General features: G+C 50.3%; 7 protein-coding genes across 7 annotated transcripts; 4 read left to right on the forward strand and 3 right to left on the reverse strand.

The window, feature by feature from the left end:
- Positions 1-283: 283 nt before the first annotated feature.
- Positions 284-829, forward strand: ASPSYDRAFT_119977 (cell wall mannoprotein 1 family protein; the record flags this gene model as incomplete). The annotated part of the gene is made up of 1 exon (XM_040840404.1): positions 284-829. A coding segment is annotated over one exon (546 nt), but the record flags the coding sequence as incomplete, so codon positions are not given.
- A 762-nt stretch (positions 830-1591) lies between these two features.
- On the forward strand, positions 1592-4751 carry ASPSYDRAFT_136027 (uncharacterized protein). Its single transcript, XM_040840740.1, has one exon. The coding sequence runs from the start codon at positions 1799-1801 to the stop codon at positions 4268-4270; it is 2472 nt and encodes an 823-aa protein (XP_040698524.1). The 5' UTR covers positions 1592-1798; the 3' UTR covers positions 4271-4751.
- A 380-nt stretch (positions 4752-5131) lies between these two features.
- On the reverse strand, positions 5132-7757 carry ASPSYDRAFT_72056 (peptidase S41 family protein). Its single transcript, XM_040850624.1, has 4 exons — positions 7588-7757; positions 7394-7528; positions 7084-7338; positions 5132-7028 (listed from the first exon to the last, which is right to left on the reverse strand). The coding sequence occupies exons 1-4, from the start codon at positions 7694-7696 to the stop codon at positions 5458-5460; spliced, it is 2070 nt and encodes a 689-aa protein (XP_040698525.1). The 5' UTR covers positions 7697-7757; the 3' UTR covers positions 5132-5457.
- Positions 7758-9741: 1984 nt separating this feature from the next.
- ASPSYDRAFT_35396 (uncharacterized protein) lies at positions 9742-11683 on the reverse strand (the record flags this gene model as incomplete). The annotated part of the gene is made up of 7 exons (XM_040845332.1): positions 9742-9757; positions 9779-9815; positions 9871-10293; positions 10353-10929; positions 10974-11244; positions 11314-11528; positions 11633-11683. The coding sequence occupies 7 exons, from the start codon at positions 11681-11683 to the stop codon at positions 9742-9744; spliced, it is 1590 nt and encodes a 529-aa protein (XP_040698526.1).
- An 847-nt stretch (positions 11684-12530) lies between these two features.
- Positions 12531-13728, forward strand: ASPSYDRAFT_35397 (uncharacterized protein; the record flags this gene model as incomplete). Its single annotated transcript, XM_040845333.1, has 6 exons — positions 12531-12659; positions 12715-12817; positions 12875-12942; positions 12993-13367; positions 13467-13557; positions 13610-13728. The coding sequence occupies 6 exons, from the start codon at positions 12531-12533 to the stop codon at positions 13726-13728; spliced, it is 885 nt and encodes a 294-aa protein (XP_040698527.1).
- ASPSYDRAFT_474978 (uncharacterized protein) lies at positions 13634-14633 on the forward strand. The gene has a single exon (XM_040847438.1). The coding sequence runs from the start codon at positions 13731-13733 to the stop codon at positions 14250-14252; it is 522 nt and encodes a 173-aa protein (XP_040698528.1). The 5' UTR covers positions 13634-13730; the 3' UTR covers positions 14253-14633.
- Positions 14634-16591: 1958 nt separating this feature from the next.
- ASPSYDRAFT_1161524 (uncharacterized protein) lies at positions 16592-17116 on the reverse strand (the record flags this gene model as incomplete). Its single annotated transcript, XM_040840092.1, has 1 exon — positions 16592-17116. One exon carries the CDS (start codon positions 17114-17116, stop codon positions 16631-16633), a length of 486 nt encoding a protein of 161 aa, XP_040698529.1. The 3' UTR covers positions 16592-16630.
- Positions 17117-19909: the final 2793 nt, after the last annotated feature.

Here is a 19909-nt window from a genome sequence, read left to right on the forward strand (position 1 = left end):
ACATCGATGTTAGCTCCAATGAGGCGTTCGCGGCGGTTACCAGATTCGCTATACAAGCGCTGACTCGCTAAACATCCAAGACGAGCTATCGCCTTTCCAAGGTTCAGCCATCGCAGAGGTCCATATTGTGGCGTCTTGACCAACTCCTCCACAGTGGCAGTACCGAGGCCATGTGCACAGCACCAGCACTATATAAACCGCATTGACAACCCCAATACTACCAGAGAACCAAGCATACCAATCCAGACATTCAATCCAGGCCATCTTGCTCCCTCCTCCAAAAATGAAGCTCGCTACCGTCCTCACCTCCATCTCCCTCCTCACCCCGGCCCTAGCCACCCCCACCGTCAACGTCCACGACAAACGCGATGTCGCCGCAATCCAAGGCGTCCTCAGCGACATCGACGACAAAGTCCTCGCCCTAGGCAGCGCCATAGAAGCCAAGCCCCTGGACGCCGACTCCATCATCAGCCAATCCAACACCCTCGTGGACACAATCACCTCGGGGACAAGCACGGTCAACGCCCAGCCCGCCCTGGGACAGCTCGAGGCCCTGGGCCTAGTCTCCCCCACCCAAAAGCTTGCCGACGACACCGATGCTACAGTGCAGAGCCTTATCGGCGTTAAGAGCGACATCATTGATCTCGGCGAGGGATGTACCACCCTAACCGCGCTCAAGGACCAGTATGATGCTGCAACGGGCCTGAGTGAGGCTGTTGTCTCCAAGGTCCCGGCTTCGCTGGCCGATATTGCGAAGGAACTCTCTGATAGTATTTCGAATGCTATCCAGAAGGGTATTGACGCGTATGAGGGTGCTTGTGATGGTAGTGGTGAGGAGCCGACTAGCACTGGGGGTCCGGAGCCTACGAGCACGCAGACTTCGACGCCGACCAAGACTGCTTGTCCTGCTAGGAAGTAGAGCCAATCCCTTTTGTCCTCTCCGTTAGCTTGGTACGGGTGGTAAATAAACTAGTGGCTCAGATATAGTACCTAATACTATGTGCTCAAATAATTGAAGCTGTACTCCGTAAAGCGAGGACCTGCGAATTCCTGATTGTAGTTAGCTTTACCGCTTTGGGGATAGTCGGCCGGTACGCTGTATCATCATCACTGCCCGCCGGCGCCGCCGAGTATGTAAGGACCGTCATCGTCCAGGTTACCGTACGTGGTCCCTGGTTGTTTCCCCTCGAAGAACACGCCCTTCTTGCCGTTCGTGACTGACTCTGCCAGGACGAGAGAAGTTGGGGCACATCCTGACACGTTGTCGAAGGTAAATTCATCCTCCCAAAGGAAAGTAGAACGTGATGGGTGCCGTAAGGTAAAACTGGAGAATCACAGAGGGCGATACATGCTACGACCTTGCCGCGACTAACAGCATCACACTGGACCAACTCTAAGAGTGAAATCCCGCTGTCAAGAATGACTGCGCGGAAGGGTTCTGGTTGGGGAATGCGTACTGTGCTGGGATTTCCGAGTAGATAGAAGGCTAGGAGCAGTAGAAACCTCGGTACTCAATAAATCCCTTGCGCTTTAATTGTACGAAGAATCGGAGAATTCCAATCCTGTCTACTGCCTAGTATTCCAGCCAATGAACCGATTTAACCCCCGGAAATTCACGTCGCAAGGCTTGGCGCATCACGCCCTATTTCATCGATCTACAATTGAGGAGCTACTGGACACATGCAACCCCCCTCAGATTGCATTCATTTCCCTCCGTCCCTGCTCTCTCTCCCTTTCTCTCTCCGTCATCTATTAGTATCATTCCACCAAAGACACAATCTACATCCTATAAGCCAAAATGCCCGACCCCACAACCCTCCCGCCGGAACTCTTCACCCAAATACTCTCTTCCGCTGTACAACCCCACCCACCCACCGACCCAAACCCAAACACAGTCCGCAACCGCGAGATCGAGCGCGAATACGACTTCCACTCCGGAACAAACCTCGCCCAGCTCTCCCAGTTGATCCTGGTAAACCGGCGGTGGCGCGACCTCTGTCTGCCAACCCTCTACGCCAAGTACTCGCACAACGGCGCGCGCCACTCGTATATCTCGCTATGGCGGTTCCTGCGGAGTGTCATGCGCAATCCTAAAATCGCGGCGATGGTTCGGGGGGCGAGTATCGGGAATTGGGGGTTTTATCCGGATGTCTTCGCCGAGGATGACGAGGTTCGCGGGGATAATGTGCAGTTTTCTGAGGGGGATGTGGAGATGATGCGGCGGGCGATTCGGGCGGTTTTCAACCCCCGGGGAAAGGATTGGAAGATCGTCGACGCGCTGGAGGCGAGGATACTCGATCCACAGGCTCTGTCAGAGAGGGATTGTCGGCCCTTGGTTGTGCTGCTGTTGATGAGTTTGCCGAATGTTGAGACGGTGTATTTGCATCTGCCGGAGGGGGGTTCGGTACTGCGGTGTGTTCTCGAGGAAGCGTTGCACTGTCAGGATAAGAGTGGCGAGTTGCCTTTTCTGCGACATTTGGCGCATCTGCATCTGCTCGCGGAGGTTCCAGTCTATGGGTTTGAGGCGGGGCCTTCGTTTTGGATGTCTGATCCGGCCTTGAGGCTTGATGATATCTGGCCGTGTGTCTACTTCTCCGGGCTGCGTACGCTGGCTTTGTATGACCTGGAGACAGAGGGAATTGCCGCTTTTCTTGCGAAAAATAGTGACAGCATTTGCCGAGTAGAGAATCTGCGTGTTGTGGTAAAACCAACCGCAACACGCTCTTCCGCTGGTGTCCGGGCGCTTATCAATCTGCCACAATCACTCGCTCAGTTTTCAATATGCTGGGATCATAATTTACGAAGCGGAGAGCCAGCTCCGGAAATCTCAGTGGTTGAGGTCTGGGACGCGCTACAGAAACATCGAGAGAGTCTCGAGCAACTTGCAGTCTTCTACAACGTTCATGAGCTTGACGAACCCACTCCCGGCCATTTCGGTTCCCTTCAGATATTTCCGCGCATGAAGCGACTTGACACTCAGCTAAACATTCTTCTCGACGGCATGACGACAGAGCGGCTTGCGCCATTTCACTTAAAGGACACCATCCCAGAGAGTCTAGACAGCCTGTTCCTCCATCCCGGCTGGGTCTACGAAACAAGCCCTAACTTTCAGACCACAGAGCTTCAAGCCATGGTTGCCGAGCGCAGACGGCCCCTCAAACTTCTTGCACTTGGTGATATCCTGGCCGCCCCGTACTATAACCAGATTAAACACTCCGAAAAGACTAGTGATTTTGAAAGAATGGGCGCCGCCGGTTCAGAACCATATCCAGGTCTCTGGACGCTGTGCAAACAAGCCGGTACCCAGCTGCACGTTACATCCAGTTGTGTCCGTACATACGTACCCGGGCCTTGCGAGTTTCACAAAGGAGGAGCCTGCCAGTGGCTGTGGCGCAAGACCTGGAATATCCGCGCTGATGGAATCCAGCGGAACAGAACCAGCGTCGAACGGCTACCCAAACCAGTTCCTCGGAAGAAGACAAAAAAGTCTCCCTCATTACCACCCCACACCGTTGCCTTTACGGACCACACGGGAAACGAAGCATTTATGGTCTTCAAGAACTGTATCGATGCCGAATCCTCGAAACTTCCACCTCTGTTCCCCTTGGTCGTCTACTTCACGCATCCTAACGCAATCCCGTCGCCGGATGCCACCGATCTTGGTGGCCTCCTCAGAGCCATCCGGGAAGCAAGGATAGATTCCGACTTCCACTTCCGACTCGATGTTTATTTCCTCCCTGGCGCGAGTGAAGACGACTGCAAGACGCACTATCTTGCTGAGCGGGCCTCAAGAGCGGATTACGAGACGCTTATCCGTGAGTTCAATGCTCGAGTATTTCAACTGAAGAGTCAAAGGGGTAGTCGTAGTGCGGAACTTGGTGACTCCTCACCCGCACAGACCACTACGCGTCTCCCCGGAATGGCCCGTTCCCACCCCGGTCTCGAGCCCTACCGCGGTCTCCTTCTATCATGTCCCGAGGTCAACTGGCGCGATGGTGCACAACGGATCTCCTGCTTGAGGTTTGATAAACAGGCGGTGGAGGATGCGACTGATTATAGCCAAGGCGACGCCCAGAATGACGAGTATCGCAACGCGCCAGAAAGCACCACCCTCTCATTCCGAATCGCATACGACAGTCCTAAATCTGGAGACGATGATGAGGAAACTATCGGCGACTGGTTTGGTCAGTCGACGAAAGATATACAGTCTGCGCATCGCTTTGGGGATATTCATTCGAGGGCTGCGGGAATGGCGTGGACGAGTTGGTAACACGGGTGTCTGGGTCCATTCGGTGTTATATTCGTTCCGGTACACTAGGTGCAGTGACTTGGCCGGCTAGCAAGCCACTGGGTGGATAGACGTTAGCTGCTTGCTTTGAGAGTACACTCGAAATGGATTCGGAAAGGTACTTACTTATGGTAGTGGAGAAGCAGTCTACCTCCCTCCCATCTAGCTATAGTGACCGGGTTTTCCGACAAGTGGACCAAGAACAGAGGAATGACTGGATTTAAATTTGCGGTCTCCTATTTACGATCGATGCAGAGGTTTATATAGGCAGTGGTTATGAGAATTTCAAGTCGAATATCTCAGTTTCATGAGGCGTAGCGGATTGGGAGAAGCGCTGGACATTGATTAATTGATCAGAATTCCCGATTCTCCGCCTCAGAAATAATTCCCTCGCGGCTTAGCTAGGTAGGTAGTGTTAGCATCAACGTGTGCTTTGTCAAGCAACAGGGCGAAACCACAGAACAAAGAACTTTGTGGCTACCCTACCGTCTGGGCTGTCAGTTCGCTGCTGACAATCTGGTAATCAATGGGTACTCAATGGGTATTCAGTGGGTTCACTGCATTTTTAGCGCAAAGCAGGCGTTGGTCCTCAGGTGGCAAGGCTGCCAAGTTTGAAACCATCAATGGCATACTTAAAGTCTATCAGTGCTGTCACGTCTGAAAAGTAGGTTAAAGGTGCGCGTAGACTCGAACAGTTCAGCATAATGTTGGCTTTCTGATGATTGCCCAGAACTGAGCTGGTTGAACGAGGCTTTGGTGCGGGTACTACTTATTGAAATCAGAAGTGCGATCTTTTGCAATGTACTATTTATTGTCTATATTGAAGTAATTGTAGTACCTCCGGCTGTTGGAAAATTCGTATGGAGGTCTGATCGCCTAACATCGGGTGGTGCGCACTCAACGATGGGAACCCACATTCCTAGCCTCTCGGAGGTGGCTGGCGTCGGTGAATAGTCAGTCAGGCTATTTAGATATCGTATTATATATGCATTCTATTGCTCTGGTCTAAATAAATAGAAAATAAAGGATCAGAGAACGTGTTGTACACGAAGGCAGTCTATAATGCGAAATTATATGATAAATAGACAATAGGAAATAAGCAGCTTCGCCCGTATATATGCAAGAAGGACACCTCGCCAGAAGACATTATGATAGAAAGTTATGAAAAATTACGCACGAGAGTCCCGGACACACTCGCCGTCACCCCACATGGTGTTGGCAGCATCGCTCCAGTAGCTCTCAGCAGAGAAGATGTTCTCATTGGTGTAGAAAAGACGGCAGTCAGAGGGCTCATAGGCATACTGCAAGGGCAAGACGCTGTCCTTGTCGTACTTGCTGAAGGTGTCCCGGTAGTTGATTCGGACGGTACCGAGGGTGAGGGACGGCTTCTTCGCGGGGCTGACAGCCGCCAGCGTCTTGAGCTCGTCCTCGGAAAGCAGCTCAAGCTTCTTGCCGAATTCATGAGCCAGCAACATAGATCCCTGGAGCTGCTCGGCCTCCAGGACCTCACCACCGCGGGTTCCTCCGAGCGCTTGGATGGGCCCGTGCTGGGGGCGACCACCGAAGGTGATGGTCTTGACGCCCTCGTATTGCATCAGAGTGGTGAAGATCGGGCAGGTGGAAGAGCAGTCGCCGTCTGTAATGATGATGATGTCCTCTGGGGCGAAGGGCGCCGAGGTGAAGTTCTTCGGGATATCATTGTAGCCCTGAAGAGGAGTCTGGTAGTCGGATTCGATGTCTTCGAAGTTCTGAGAGTGAGCCCTTGTCATGTTCGAGTGCAGCACAACTTCAGGTCCGTATAGTTCATCCGCAGACTTGAACTCGTAGGTCTGGTTCGGCGTCAGATATCCCGCCCAGTTAATCGCCTCAAGTCTGATGTTTTCGAGCTGTTCGTTCTTTGCAAAGTCGTCGTCATGGAAAGTATCAAGGAATCTGTACGCGGCCTTCTCGAGCAGGTGCAGGCCATCGTGCGCGCGCAGACGGGTGGAAGAGAACAGGTTCTTGTTGGGGAAGAGGATCTTGAAAACGTTCCATCCAAAGGCAATGTTCCCTCCGCTGTTACCGGTCACATCAATGATGAGCTTCTTCTTGTCTTCAGCCTTGGCCTTTTTGAGGAATCTGGCAACCACATTCGAGTCAAAGGCAGTGCCGCCCGTTGCCTCTCCAACAGAAAAGGTGGGCAGTCTAAGCACAGCAGCGTCCTTGAGCGTAGGGTCGTTGGGCAGATAGCCAGCGACGTCAGTGTCACTATCGCGAACGACAGGCATCGGGTATCCCGGCTGAGCACTTGGGGTTGGGGTTGCAGAGGCAGAGCTCGTAGCAGGAACGCTGCTGCTGGGGGTGGGGGTGGCTGTCGAGGATACCGCGGGCGTGGAGGTTGATGCGGGCAGTTCCTTGGGCACGCAGAGGTCGTTGTAAAGCTCCTTACCACTTGTATATGTGAACTCGCCCGCAGCGGGTACTGCGATCACTGGGACCGTGCTCGTGGACCCGTTGGCATATCCGAGCGTGTACTCATTGACGCCGGGGTACACACTACCGGACCCAGAGTTGAATCCTGCCATCTGCTCCTTGAGCCGGAACAGTGAGTAAAACATGGTATTATACCGAGCGTCAGGGTCCTGGTCTGTCTGGCTCCCTTCTGCCAGGGTCTCAAGGTAAGAAGAAGCCTTCTCGCCGTTGATTGTCACGACGGGTGAAACGTTGGCGCTCGGCCTCTTGTGAAGAATCTCGGCATCCGCTATAGAGTTCATTAGTTTCCCTCGATATCCATATATAGGGGTAATGACACATACTGAGAGTGTAAATATCCGGCAGCTCGAGTCCGTCCGGCGAAAACGAGACCAGTGGGCCCTGGGCCACGAATGCAAGTGCACTGAGCGAGCATCCGATGACATTCAAGTGGCCATCGTGTACATGAATGAAATGGTTGTACAGAGCGGTGTCGAAGTCATATTGGCTGCGGTATTTGCCCTGTTTGGCGTTCGCCTTGATAACTTCCAAACCTTCCCAAAAGTCGACTGGCCGAGACTGATACGTCTTCGGGGGGTCTATACAAGATATATTAGCTTCACTATTATTTCCAAGGATCCACGAAATTCATACTGCTCAGGCTGTCAGCAGTCGAGTGAAACTGCAAGTACTTCTCCAGGTCGTCGAGATAAGCCACTGCTCTCTTTGGTTCGAATGGCATCGAGTGCAGACACTTTAGGGCTGCTTCGGGCTCATATTGGGCGGTCTCTGTGGGTATATGGTCAGTCACAGGGGTCAAGGGCAGTTTTTGCAAGGGTATTTCCTACTGGACTGGGCCAACTGCGCACAAGGGTCCTGAGAGCGTACAGTCCCAGGGACCGCACCCACGAGGGCGCTCCCCCCGAGGGCGAAGAGGAGAGATGACTTGGTAAACATTATGATGCGCTAATAACGCTTTGTATGTGAATTATGATGATAACAAGATCTGTCTCCCCCGGGGGGGACGCCCCTTCTTATGCCAGTCTGTCCGACTAGACCCATTCCCCCATCGACCGTTGGTTTGCCTTATGGGGTTCTCTATATTGAATCTTTGGGGGCTGAGTTACACGGCCTCACTGCCGACCAGGTCTTCTTCCATGCTGACCCGCTCGCCCTGAGTTAAGGCGGAAATGCGGGCATCTCAGTGGCTCCAGCGCATGCACTATGTATACAGCCTCCCGGGTTGGCGTGCGGACCGGGCCCAGTGGCTTACGGTGGGTACACTAGATCGCTATCAAAATGGCCAAATGCCGGGAGAGATCGTCAACGGCTAATGAGCAGCATCCACTCTTTCTTTCTGCTGGCCAGTTAATGTCCCGTCCAAGCTCCGGCGGCTGGTTTGGCCCCTCCCGACTGAAGTCGGTCTTCTTCTATCTCCATCCGAACTCTTGGGCGTGCCTGACTGCCTGTCCCTCTCAACTCCCGTCTCCATAAATTGCGACCGCCTCTCGTTAGGGCTCCTGGTGAGGCTTTGACAGCCTACTGTGGATCGTGCAGTCGTCATGTCCCAGCTGGCTTACCAACGTGTTGCTGTCACCACTGGTCCTGAAGTTCTCTCATCTTCTGCTTTAATTATGGGATCACCCTAGAATCCTGCGCTTAATAACTGACTCTCTTCTTGTGGATGCTGTAGGCTGCTCCCACGACAGCTGTAATCTCCTAATCTCCCCGTTGTCAAGATGATTCACACTAGCGACTATCCCGGGATCGTGTGCTCTGGACACTGGACACTGGACATTCACAGCCTTCGATACGGTGCAGCCGTGCAACCACTGGAAGGTGATCCGGGAGCCGTCAATATGTGACTAGCTGCCGATCGCGGTGTTGCTATGAGTGATTATCTATAATTATACACTGGACGGTGTACATTTGGTGTTGTCGATCAGGCACAGCCACCCATTAGGGACAAAACCATCCGACCCAAGGCAGCCTTACGACGATCACCAGGTTTACGAGACCGTGCTTTGTGTCCGTCCGACAGTCGACGGAGTGAGAGTAAACAATGCTCATCTTGGGCGAACGCGCAGCCGGACAACGTGCTCAGCGTGGACGAGGCGTTTGGGGAAATCGATCAGGCGGTAAAAATTCTTCATGACCCTTTCCATCATGGTTGTGACTGCAGAGTCCTTCAAGTCGCCTTACGGCCCTCTCCAAGACGCCATTTAATTAGTTATAGCCAAGCATTGCTTATAGCAGATCTGGGCCGGTAGATTTTCGGACTCTCCAAGTCCCAGCAGCTTCATCAGTCGTCACAAATTAAGGGGGTTTAATAAGAAGCATGGTCCCATGGGTGATTCCAACGCAATAAGCCAGACGTGCCGTCCCATCGAATACTAGGCATGGCAGCGAGCGGATTATTTAACCCTCACCATCATGCGGTGTCGGACTTGACTCTGGGGTTCGTTTCATCTCCGTCTGTTCTAGACTGGGACCTTGATTTTGCTTGCGATGGCGCATTCCAGCTCGAGTCCATGGACGACATAATGCAGGGAGGTTTGTAGAATATAAATTCATTGAGCGTGATATGATCTGCTATCACCTTTTCGGAGATGATTAACAGGCGGACTTTCCATGTTCAGATAAGTTGAAGCAGCAAAATGCTATCTTGACCGCAATTTTGGTGGTGAGGGTGCGACCACGGCGTCCTTCATTGGCTTCGTCATAACGATAATACATCCATAATATATATCGTACTTTTACTAGTAGTAATGGAACTTCTCCCGAATCATTGCCATTTGTTGAAATATGCGACACATCTTGCCTTTTTTTGTGTCTTGGGAAATATATATTATTCCTAGACGCTGTATTACACGTCCAATGTATGTAGTAAATGGAGAAAGATTGCAATTCAGACAGGGCCAACCAGCTCAATCCAACAGCAACTGGCCATATAACTGGTTTTAAGAGACATCAAATCAAAATACCAAACAAATAAACCATCCTCAGTCGAACGAAGGCCTAAAGTCATATCTCACACACCCATAGTCAATGTACCCACCAGCACCCCCGTTGTTGCCTGTCGAATGACCAGGTTAGTTCGCTGCCGAGAAAGAGAGAGGCGAAGAGCTTACATTGTTCCCAATTATCCAACATAAACTTCCAACATGAATCGCCGAGTTTGTCACTCTTCCCACTAGGGTTCCGCACATCCAGGCTATCTCCTTCACAGTTGTCAACCCATGACATGGTAAAGGCCATCTGGGTGCCGCCGTATGTCGATTTGCTTGTAAACGGCTCCGATTCGGCAGTGAACTGGGCTTCGCCATCATCGACGCCCAAACACGACATAGCTGCTCTACTAACTTCGGCTGCGCGGACGTCTCCATGCGACCCGAACTGGTCTGCGTCATGGCATACTCGCTCCTGCTCCCCCTCCTGGGTAAACGTATCAGGGTCCGTTTCGGGGGCGGTGATTTTGTAGCTGAAACTGGCGCCGCAGTCGGGAACTTTGGAACTGGCTGATTTCTGGATGGAGTGGCTGTCAATGCCTTGGCCTGTTATAGATTATTTAGCACGAGTATTCTAATATCAGCATGGATAGTCAACAACATACACTTGCCAGTCATGGACTTGAAAGCAGCCTTACAGTCCGTCTTGCAGTTATCGCCGGGATCAAGTTCAAAGTGGAACTTGTAGCCTTCATATGCACCGGATGAGATATCCTTTGCTGTCAGGTCCTGGCTTCTCTTCTTGTCTACCTCCCCACTGCAGAACTTGTCTGCAAGCTTATTGAGGAACGAGGCGTCGACGTCTATGGCTGCGCTATAGTCCTTGCTCGCACAAGTAACCTCTGGTTCCTTTGGCTCGTCGTCCTCGTCCCCCTCGCCCTGCTCGTCGTAGAACTTCTTCATGCTCTCGACCAACTTTGCGATTGCTTTGCTGTCATCTTGGACTTGGGCCTTGGACCTCCGTGTGTAGTAATCCGTCGTAAGATGATAACATCCACAACCGTTATTTTCATCCTGGGCGGAGTTAGTGAAAGATAATTTGTTGTGACGAGTCCTTTGTCCATACCGTACTACATTTGCTGTCTGCTTCTGACTTGCAAATATCGTCGCTGCAAACAAGGATCTTCTCGTCTGGGTTAGGGCATTCCGACTTGCAATTACATCCCTTGTAGTGACCCTAACCTAAAGTTAGTACAGATAGCTAGGCAGAGATTTGGGAGACTTACAATCGTACAAGAGCCCTTCTCCCCCTTGCAGTCGTCGGCCGAGCAAGTCGGCTTCGTATCATCGTCATCGGCACGACATTCCTCTCTACAAGGACATCCAGCGTGATCGCCCTTAGTACACCAGCCATCCAATGGCTCACAGTCCTTACAACTGGTCTGGGTGTAGTCATTGCCGCACGTATCCTCCGTCTTCGGATTCGGGACTGCAGCGGGGGGTGGTGCAAATCCTACTGGAATAGGTGGGAATGGAATAATTGGTGGTGCCCCGGTTCTTTCAATCAAAGCATAGTTTAGTCGAGTACGCATGGAGGGAGGCGTTAATAACTATTTCTGATCTTACCCTGGCTCGCCTGTCTCCTCCGAGATACATTCACAGATCAACCCGCACCCTTCTCCTTCGCCGTGCCACTTCACGCAGTCGTTATAGTCAGACCTGTATCCTGTGGCTATCTCGTTGTCGCAGAAGCCTTTCTTCTTGGTATCGCCTCCGCATTCAGAGCATTTCTTGGGGTCCCTAGGATCTGTTAGCTTTCGGACTCCTTGGAAGCCGTTCCTCTGGAAGCTGACCGTGGACAGATCGCGAAAACGAATTGGTCATTCGGTGCTCCCCGTCGCTATTGAATTGTAGACCCAGCATCTGGTTTTGGGAAGGCGCATACAAGTTGAGTCGTGAGGGCAAAGGCCAGCACAGAGTATCGAAGCTGAACCATTTTTTCTCAGGTACTGATAATAATAACAGAGTATAATGAGAGGGTAGAGAGCTAGATGTCTAAATGGAACAATTTTCTAAGATATATATACCACGGAAACATGCAAGTGCTGCAAATATTTCAACTCCGAGTATCAAGATAGCAGTCCCTGTCTACATTGAAGGCTGTGCAATTTGGCCCGTGCAGTTTGGCCCGTGCAGCATCAACCCCGGACCCTGGGTTTTTTAGCGTACAATTAGAACATGTTTGTATAGTTGGTGCCAATAATAAGAATCGCCCCGTGCCCTAAGTGTCTTGGTCCTGCAAGCCAGCCGCGGTGGCCTGCATTAACGCCGGTTGTAGGCGTACCTCCGGAACACCTTTTGCTATTCTTAGCCCTCCGCGGTAGTCATGGTCCATGGCCAGAGTTCGATTCCCTGTACAGAATGAGGCATTATCTGGACTATGGCTCCATGGAGGGTTACATTTCTCTCTTGTTGTAACGCTATAGGTCCTGCTGGTCGCTTTATTTGGTATACATCATCTTTTGGGATGAGCGAAGTGGCCATGTCACAGTGCAGTAGCCCTGATTCCAAAACATGCTTGCGAGGAATGTCAGTCCGGGCCAACTGTCTTCGCGATAGCGGATTGGTTTGTCCTTGCAGTTGTACGCAGAATATCATGACTCGCAGTGTTGTATCCGTTGGTTGGGGGCTGTTAAATGCACCTCATATCTAGAATGGACGCTCAAGCCTGCAAAGGCGTATAGTCCGTGGGTTGTGCAAGGTATAAATTTGCCGGATATCAGCTCAGGCTTTCAACACAGACTTCAGTTTGAATCGATCAATCGAATACCAGAACAAAAACAATGTCGTGGACCAAGACACTGCTCTTTCTTTCCTTCTTCTGCTTACAGCTCCTTTGCATCGATGGATACTTTATCGACAAAGAGTGCAAACGTGAGAACTTTCCTCCTAGCACCTGCACCGACGCTAACGTATGAGGCAGCACTTGAGCACAAGCTGAAAGTCGCTATGCGTAAATCAATGCAGATTTCCGAAACTGTCTTAGAAGAACTAGAAAGGGACAACAATCGCCATGTCCGAGAGCTAAGAAGGTGGTTCTTCCGTGACCAGGATTTGCCCAGGGTGAAAAGTAAGTTGTCGATGGCATTTGATAGCAGATATCCTCTGACACCATACTCTGCGACAGATGTCTATTCGTCCATGCAGAAATATAAAGAATTCAACAAACCTAACACGGACAATTTGATACAACCGGTAAGCTCTGTGTTCGACAGGACTAGGAGATGTGGGCTCACAGATCATAGACCATCTACTGCAATCTCACCCACCTGGAAGAGAAAGAGGAAGAGCTTGAACTTGGAGGAAAGGTAAAATATCTCATAAACAACGCAGAAAAAATAAAGATGGACTGGGACGCGGGGTACGAGGGATGCAAGAACGGGGACACAATCGCCTTCACGAGCACGGTCTACGAGGACTCAAAAAAGCATCTGACAATTCAACTTTGCCCCTGGTATTTGAAAGAGGTAACAGGTTCTACCAAGTTCACCAATGCTGATGGCACGCTTCCCGATGTCAGTGGCAAGGGGAAAAGTTACAATCCTCACAGAGACCCCTCCGCCGGCGACCCTAGGGCAGATATCTGGGCTAGCCGGCTTGACTTTACTCTCTTACACGAGGTCAGGACTCCTTTTATGCCTATTAGTCCCGTCTCCATCAAACTAACAGAGTCGCCTTCTTAGTTGGTACATGCTCTGCCAGACGGACATGATATACAGGGCGATCCCGCGTATGATTGGAACCCCTGCATCAAGCTAGGGCAGAATGGAGGATGTCTGAATGCAGACTCATACGCGTTCTTTGCTTTAGGTGAGCCTATTCCCATATTTCCTCTGCTAATTGCGGTGCTAATGATATTCAGGTGTGCGTAAAATCAAAGATGAAGGTCTCAAATTCACCAAAGATGGCATGACTGTCTCTATCGACGATGAGAATGAAAAGAGATCTGAACAGGGCGTTATGAAGCTCTGGAACGCGTGATCATGTCAAGGACTTCTGTTGTAAATGGTGCCTTCTCACTTTCTTATGTCTGTGCATTTTCTATTGCTCTATTCCATCCACTCGAGCGAAATCTTGCGGTAGTCTTCTGCCAAGTAGGCCATACCGGCTTCCCAGGTATTGGGTCGCTGTTCCTATCTAGATCAAATGGCGCACCACGAAGCAAGCTCTGGGAGCCTTCAGTTGGCGGCCATGATACCTCGACTTTGAAACCTCGCAGCCAATCTAATCCCATTAGTGGTGCAAATAACTTTGCCTCCTGCTCAGCAGTTACAAAGTCTTCTTCCAAAACTTGGTACATCTTTATCCAGACCTGGATGTACACAAGTCCCCTCATTCCTTTAATCACATCCCATGCGTCCTCCCACCAGCTAAACCACTCTTCATCAAGACTCTGGGGCTCTTTCTTAACTAATGGATGTATAACCGAGATCTCAAGCGAGCGTATTGCGTGGAAATTGGCAGGTACTATGGTAGACTGGAGCTCAGGGAGCACCCTAATGTAATATGGGCCTCCGTGCAGCCGCACATGAACCGGATTTTGGGACCACAGGATATGCACAGACTCGGAATAGCTTCACCCAGGATCGATAAGCACATATCGACATCGAACCAAGGAAAGGGATATAGCATACATCTGACGACAGGTCAAGAGGAGTGGAAGGCGCTCAGTTGGTTCGTGCTTGTCGTGTTCGTCACACCTGCACCACGGGGAGGGCATATTGAGAAAGTTGATCAAGTGCCACTTTTGGCCCTTGGCAGTGCAAAGGCAATGCCTGAACTTCGGGTCTGAGCTTCCGGTGAATATAATAATCTTGTCTCCGAATACCAGCTCGTAGATTCGACAACGGACCTCCACGGGGAGTTTGGTCAAAAGGGCGCTTTCGTTTTGGTCAGTCATGGTGAGCGTTGCAGATCGCGCTCGCCAGTTGGCAGAATCACAGGGATTTAACTTCTTAAGTATCCCTGCGCCTGTTACGGCCCTGGGTGGGTATATTTAGAAAGAAAGCATGCAGGACGGCGGGGTAGTTGGGGCCGGTGTCTCTTTAGGTTCTGGGCAGGCAGGAGGCTATGCTGGGTAGTGCAGGGATATTCGCTCTATTTACAATACAGACGTGGCAGAGCCAGTGCAGTATGGCGCTTGGATTACCTATAGCGATATAGTATCAGATTCGCGATTATTTTTCCAGATAAAATTCACTGTAGAACAGGCCAGCGGAGGGGACCCCAAAGGGGAAATTGGGCCGCCTGCCTACGGTAACCCTTATATCGTTGTCTCCAAGCTAACGAATCCATTCTGATTCCCTAAGAAACCATCGTCATTCCCATTGATTCTTACTGAGACATGATCATCATTATAGCAGTTTGGAACGAAGCAGTGGCTGGTCAAGGGCTCGCAGGGCGCTTGCTCTCTGCAAGTGACGGAAATCGATATCCCACAGCAGGGGTACTATGAGATTGCCTGGCGGGTGATTGTCCGTGCCTCGCCATACGGTAGCTTTAAAATTTCGATTGCTGGGCACCGTTTAATTTGGGTTTTGCCTTCATTTACGTTGGTGTTGGTGTTACTGTTTCTGTTCCGTGTGCTCACCTTAAAGCCTCGTCAGCCAGCTCCTTCCCTCTCGCTCTACGATGGCATTCTAAAATCTGCATCGCAACCGAGTGTTGCGCATTTTACAGCCAGCGAAGACGCATTATGGATGTCTCCATGTTCTTCTCGGCCTTTCTATAGGCCCCTACATCTTCACTATCAGACCTTCCAAATCTCTTAACGAACGCACAGGGTTCCCCACGAGTATCTCTGGCTGATATGGCTGGACTCGCTCGTGAATTCCATCTTCTCCGTCACAATGCGTCTCCAGCTAGACGGCGTAATACCTGGAAGTTAAGCCCTGCCTTCCTCCCTCCAGTCCATCCCACAATTGAACCCCCGCTGCAGTCATGCATACTACGCCGGTAAAATGAGCCTATGGGCCTTGCAAACCCAGCTCCTATCGCAAACCGTCGCCAACCGAATTTCCTTAATCATGGTTAGCAGACGCCAAGCTTTATAGCTGCGATGGAGTCTGCTCATCGCCATCGGCGCCGTCAACATTACTGTCGGCTTCATCTGGACTCCAGCCCATCTATCCATGGCATCAGACTTCCAAATACATCTGGACCCCATCTTCGAATACTACGGAAGACCTTCTTCCTGATTTTAGACCTCCTCCAGCCCGCCTGAACCCAGCCACCGGTCCCCGTTATGGGGGTCCTATAATCCCCTGAACTCCTCGAAGCGAACTGCTACTACTAATCGCTACGATAATTAAGACCGAAAGACGCATGAGACGAATACTCATATCTCGGCTTGGCCGGAGGGTTCCGGAATATCATCTTCTCGGACACGACATGAGGATAGTGAGAACATTGTTAAGATTATGACGACGGATGTAGAGGCTGAGAGCCGCGAGGGCGTCGAATTAGGTTTCGATTCTCTTTTTTTGTTTACAATATTGGATACCGTATATCGAAATCCATATAATGTACAATACTATCCCAGAAGCATACCCCGTCTTGCGGTACAAATCAATTGTCCTATTGATCCAAACACCATGTATTATGGCATGCATCCCTGCCCTAAAGCCTATGCCTGTTTATTATCAAAATACGTCATTGTGTATCCAGCTTTCTGGAGGCGTAGGATGTGATGCCGCCGAAGGTGTGGAGATAGAAAAGGAGTCTGCGCCATCGGAACAAACGGGGTCGAAGATAAACAAGGTTATACAGTGTATACTGTGACAGAATATCTGGTAATAACCCACGAGCGAGGTGCAGCGCATTAAAATTATCAAGAGAGGACAGCCGACGATTGGAGGTCGAGGAAAAAGAGCGCGGCGGAACATCAATTAATAATAGAGCTGTAAGCCAGATTGAGAGCTCGAATGTGAGCCTGACTCTTGGCTCCATGAAGGAATGTCAGAAAGTGATCTATAAGCAAGTTACAACACAGTATAATTGTCAAGGGAGGACGGCTGACTTGAAGGTCGGGAAGAAGAGCGCGGCAGAACATCATTGATAATGGCGCTGCAAACCGTACCATCTTCTTCGTCAGATCCAGAAGCTCCTTGCGCCCGTCACTAACGCTGGACTGGAGGCGTTGGACCTGGGCAAGAACGTCTGGAATACCCTGTTGAAGACGCGCAAGATCAGTCCCAGGGAGCCCCTCGGCGTCCGGGCTCTCGTCAGTTCGCCCGTGCTCCCACATGTCCTCCCAAGCACGGGGCCACGAGAACTTGACGGAAGGCACCTTTTGTGCCCAGTCCGTCACAATAAAGGAGATCAGAAAGATGCCGGCACCGATGATATGATCAGCCAACGAGCATACCATGATGAATGTGGTATTTGGTGGTAGTTAGCGGTGGTTTGGGGTGTGAAGTGATCGTAACGAAGCCAGATATCAAAATGGTCTTGAGGGGAGAAAAGAAGAACTTGGAAGAAGATGGAAGGATCCCAAACGCAGTAAGTTATAGCAGCTGCAGCGAGGGTAGTGGGAAGAAACGACGATGGTCACAATAGCCCGGATGTGGCAGGCACCATGTTTAGGAATGAGCACACCGGAACGGCCACATACTTGGTAGAAATATATTAAAGAAGCAGGCTATTTGCCTGCTATACTTAAAGGATAATATAATTCACCAACAGTCTAGCCAGGAATAATGCTAATAATGGTGGCTTGTCTTCTATTCCCAGCACGCCGTCTCTAGGGCAGCTGTATTATTTCCCGTTGATATTAGCGGCACTGAGTGATGACAAGTTCCATGTAAAATTGTAGACTTCCAGCGTCAACGGGGCCTTTTGAGAAGGCCAATCCCCAGGACAAACAACAGCAAGTTCCAGGTAGAGGATGTTGGGCGCATGGTAGAGTGACAGGTCACCAAACCTTGCAATGACTCTGTGAGCAAACTTTTCAAAGCGCAAAGACTTACAGATGCCTATATTGCGCTCCATCAAAAAGCTTCTAGAGTCTGTTAGGCTCGTCACGCAAGGGATGGGTATTAATCCTTGTATAAAGAACCCCCTGCACGCATGATTCCTGGCTGGCCTTCCATCACCACTCGTACCGATGTTAGTCCATTCACACTGGCTAGCTGCTTCTCCTAGCAGCGTCCTTTCTCTGCTGTCTCATGGAGTCCGTCTTATTACCACCCAAAATCTGACACCCCCTTCAAATCTCCTCGATATAACCGGCAACCCCGGTCACCCTGCATGCGCAGCGCGAGTGCGCTACTACACCACCCATACCCTAATCTCTCGCCGACCACGCCTTCACCGAAGAAAATGCAGGTGTATGGAAACTATGTTGCGGGGCTGAGATCCAGGATGCCAGTCTTGAATACCTGCACCAAACTTTGGAGATAGAGGTCAGAATTTAGCTCCCCGGGTCTATTCTTCCAGGTATGTAGGGTATATCACACGTGCGTGTTCGGTCTTTTTGAAGAGCTACCAGTACGAGTGATCGCCCAGGTCACCTAGTGGGGAAAGTAGCAGATACGTATTTCAGCTCAAAGAAAGGCGTATCTTGTACTATGGGAACAATATCCAATTTAAGGATGTTTTGGGCGAGAGATCAGCTCTTCCGCGCTGATATTCAAGACGAGGAAAGATTTAGCGGCTCAGATAGAGTTCTTAGTATAGTAGAATATAATATCAATAGAATAGATTTAAACCGAATAGACCTAAAGTTTAGAACGGCCAGTGTTGGTAGAGATAGACATAGAGGCAAGGCCGGGTCCGCTTGATCCCTCCGTCGGTCACCACTCTTGGAGGATTGGAAAGCAAAGACTTTAGAAGCAATTCTTCACTAAATATTCATGAAAGCAGACATGTGGTAATAAATACTGGTTGGTAACAGATAGTTCTACAAGACGAAATTCTACTAAAGCAAGCGGAATCCCAATTTCTGTGGCCGGTTCAATATCTGTTTCTGATTTGGATCGTCTACCTCTCGTGAAGCAACTAACAACTCGGTTCCTAGCCAGCCCTTACCAGTATGTAAAATGGCAATGGCGGGTATGTGTAGCAAACCCTATATAAAGCCCTTCGTTTCGCAACCCAGTTTGGGCTCCGCCTGGCAAAGGCCGAGGCAGAACTTCGAAGGGCCCGGGTCCTATCGTTGAAATTCGATGATCTTGGTTGACTATAACGGGCATGCTTCCACCTATGGTGTGGACCGGATGGTGACTGGGAAGTAAAGTGATGAGACGCTAGACAGCTACACCAGAAACCCTGCAAGACTGATAGCTAGCCAGCTATCTCTAATATAACCCCCCTAGATAACAGAGCTTGCAGGGTCATGCCTCTGCACTCAGGCAGCCTATATCCTATCCCTACTAATAGGTAGTAGTTCCTGCCTTCTACAACATTGATTTATTCTTTACTAGTGAGTTCAAATATGACTCATTCTATCTGGATTTAAATAATGATTTATTTACTCTAGGGTTTGAACAGGGGCTCTAGGGAAGGATTTCCGCAGATATCTCCTTTATTTTCTGAATAAAGGGCGTGAAGGCTCATAACCTGATGAGACGCTAGACCGCTACACCAAAAACCCTGCAAGGCTGGTGGCTAGCCAGCTATCTCCAACATGAAGTGCGGACCAAAAATAACGCTGTCACCGTTCCATTAGTTCGTCGGCAATCAATTAGGATGTTCGCGATACACATACAAACTGGTTCCGATTAGGAAGCTTTAATCACATGTAGGCTCGAAAGTGCCTTCGTGGAAGGGCAAGTGTCTGGTCAGCAGGGGAGTCGTCCGTCACTAGGTGAGAGAGCAGAGGTCAGTATAGAGGAAGAGCGAAACTCAACAGAAAGAAGGCCCGGCAGTAACGGATAAAGTAGAACGGGCACCCAACAACATATGTAATAAAAATGAGGAGGCGAGTCATGATGATACCCAAAATTTGTATCTGTATTGATGGTCATGTAGCTAACCTTCTTCGGGTCAAGGGGAACAGCAGACGAGTATACATGGAGTAGCAGTTGCCATCCCATCTTTTCCAAATACGTGGCTTACGCTTGATTCCGATTCTTCTGGTATGTGATAGAAATGAGAGAGTATGTAAGGGCTATCTCTAAATATCTTCTGAAGTACAAGCCCTAATATAGTTCTAATGCATCGG

The sequence above is a fragment of the Aspergillus sydowii genome, assembly GCF_001890705.1.
Source record: "Aspergillus sydowii CBS 593.65 unplaced genomic scaffold ASPSYscaffold_13, whole genome shotgun sequence".
Lineage (NCBI taxonomy): Eukaryota > Fungi > Ascomycota > Eurotiomycetes > Eurotiales > Aspergillaceae > Aspergillus > Aspergillus sydowii.

Coding starts and splice junctions, on each gene's coding strand:
- ASPSYDRAFT_136027 (XM_040840740.1), top strand. CDS start 1,799: ATGCCCGACCCCACAACCCTCCCGCCGGAACTCTTCACCCAAATACTC.
- ASPSYDRAFT_474978 (XM_040847438.1), top strand. CDS start 13,731: ATGTCAAGGACTTCTGTTGTAAATGGTGCCTTCTCACTTTCTTATGTC.
- ASPSYDRAFT_72056 (XM_040850624.1), bottom strand. CDS start 7,696: ATGTTTACCAAGTCATCTCTCCTCTTCGCCCTCGGGGGGAGCGCCCTC. Junction 7,529..7,587: donor TGCGCAGTTGGCCCAGTCCA/GTAGGAAATACC, acceptor ATATACCCACAG/AGACCGCCCAATATGAGCCC. Junction 7,029..7,083: donor GCCGGATATTTACACTCTCA/GTATGTGTCATT, acceptor TGAACTCTATAG/CGGATGCCGAGATTCTTCAC.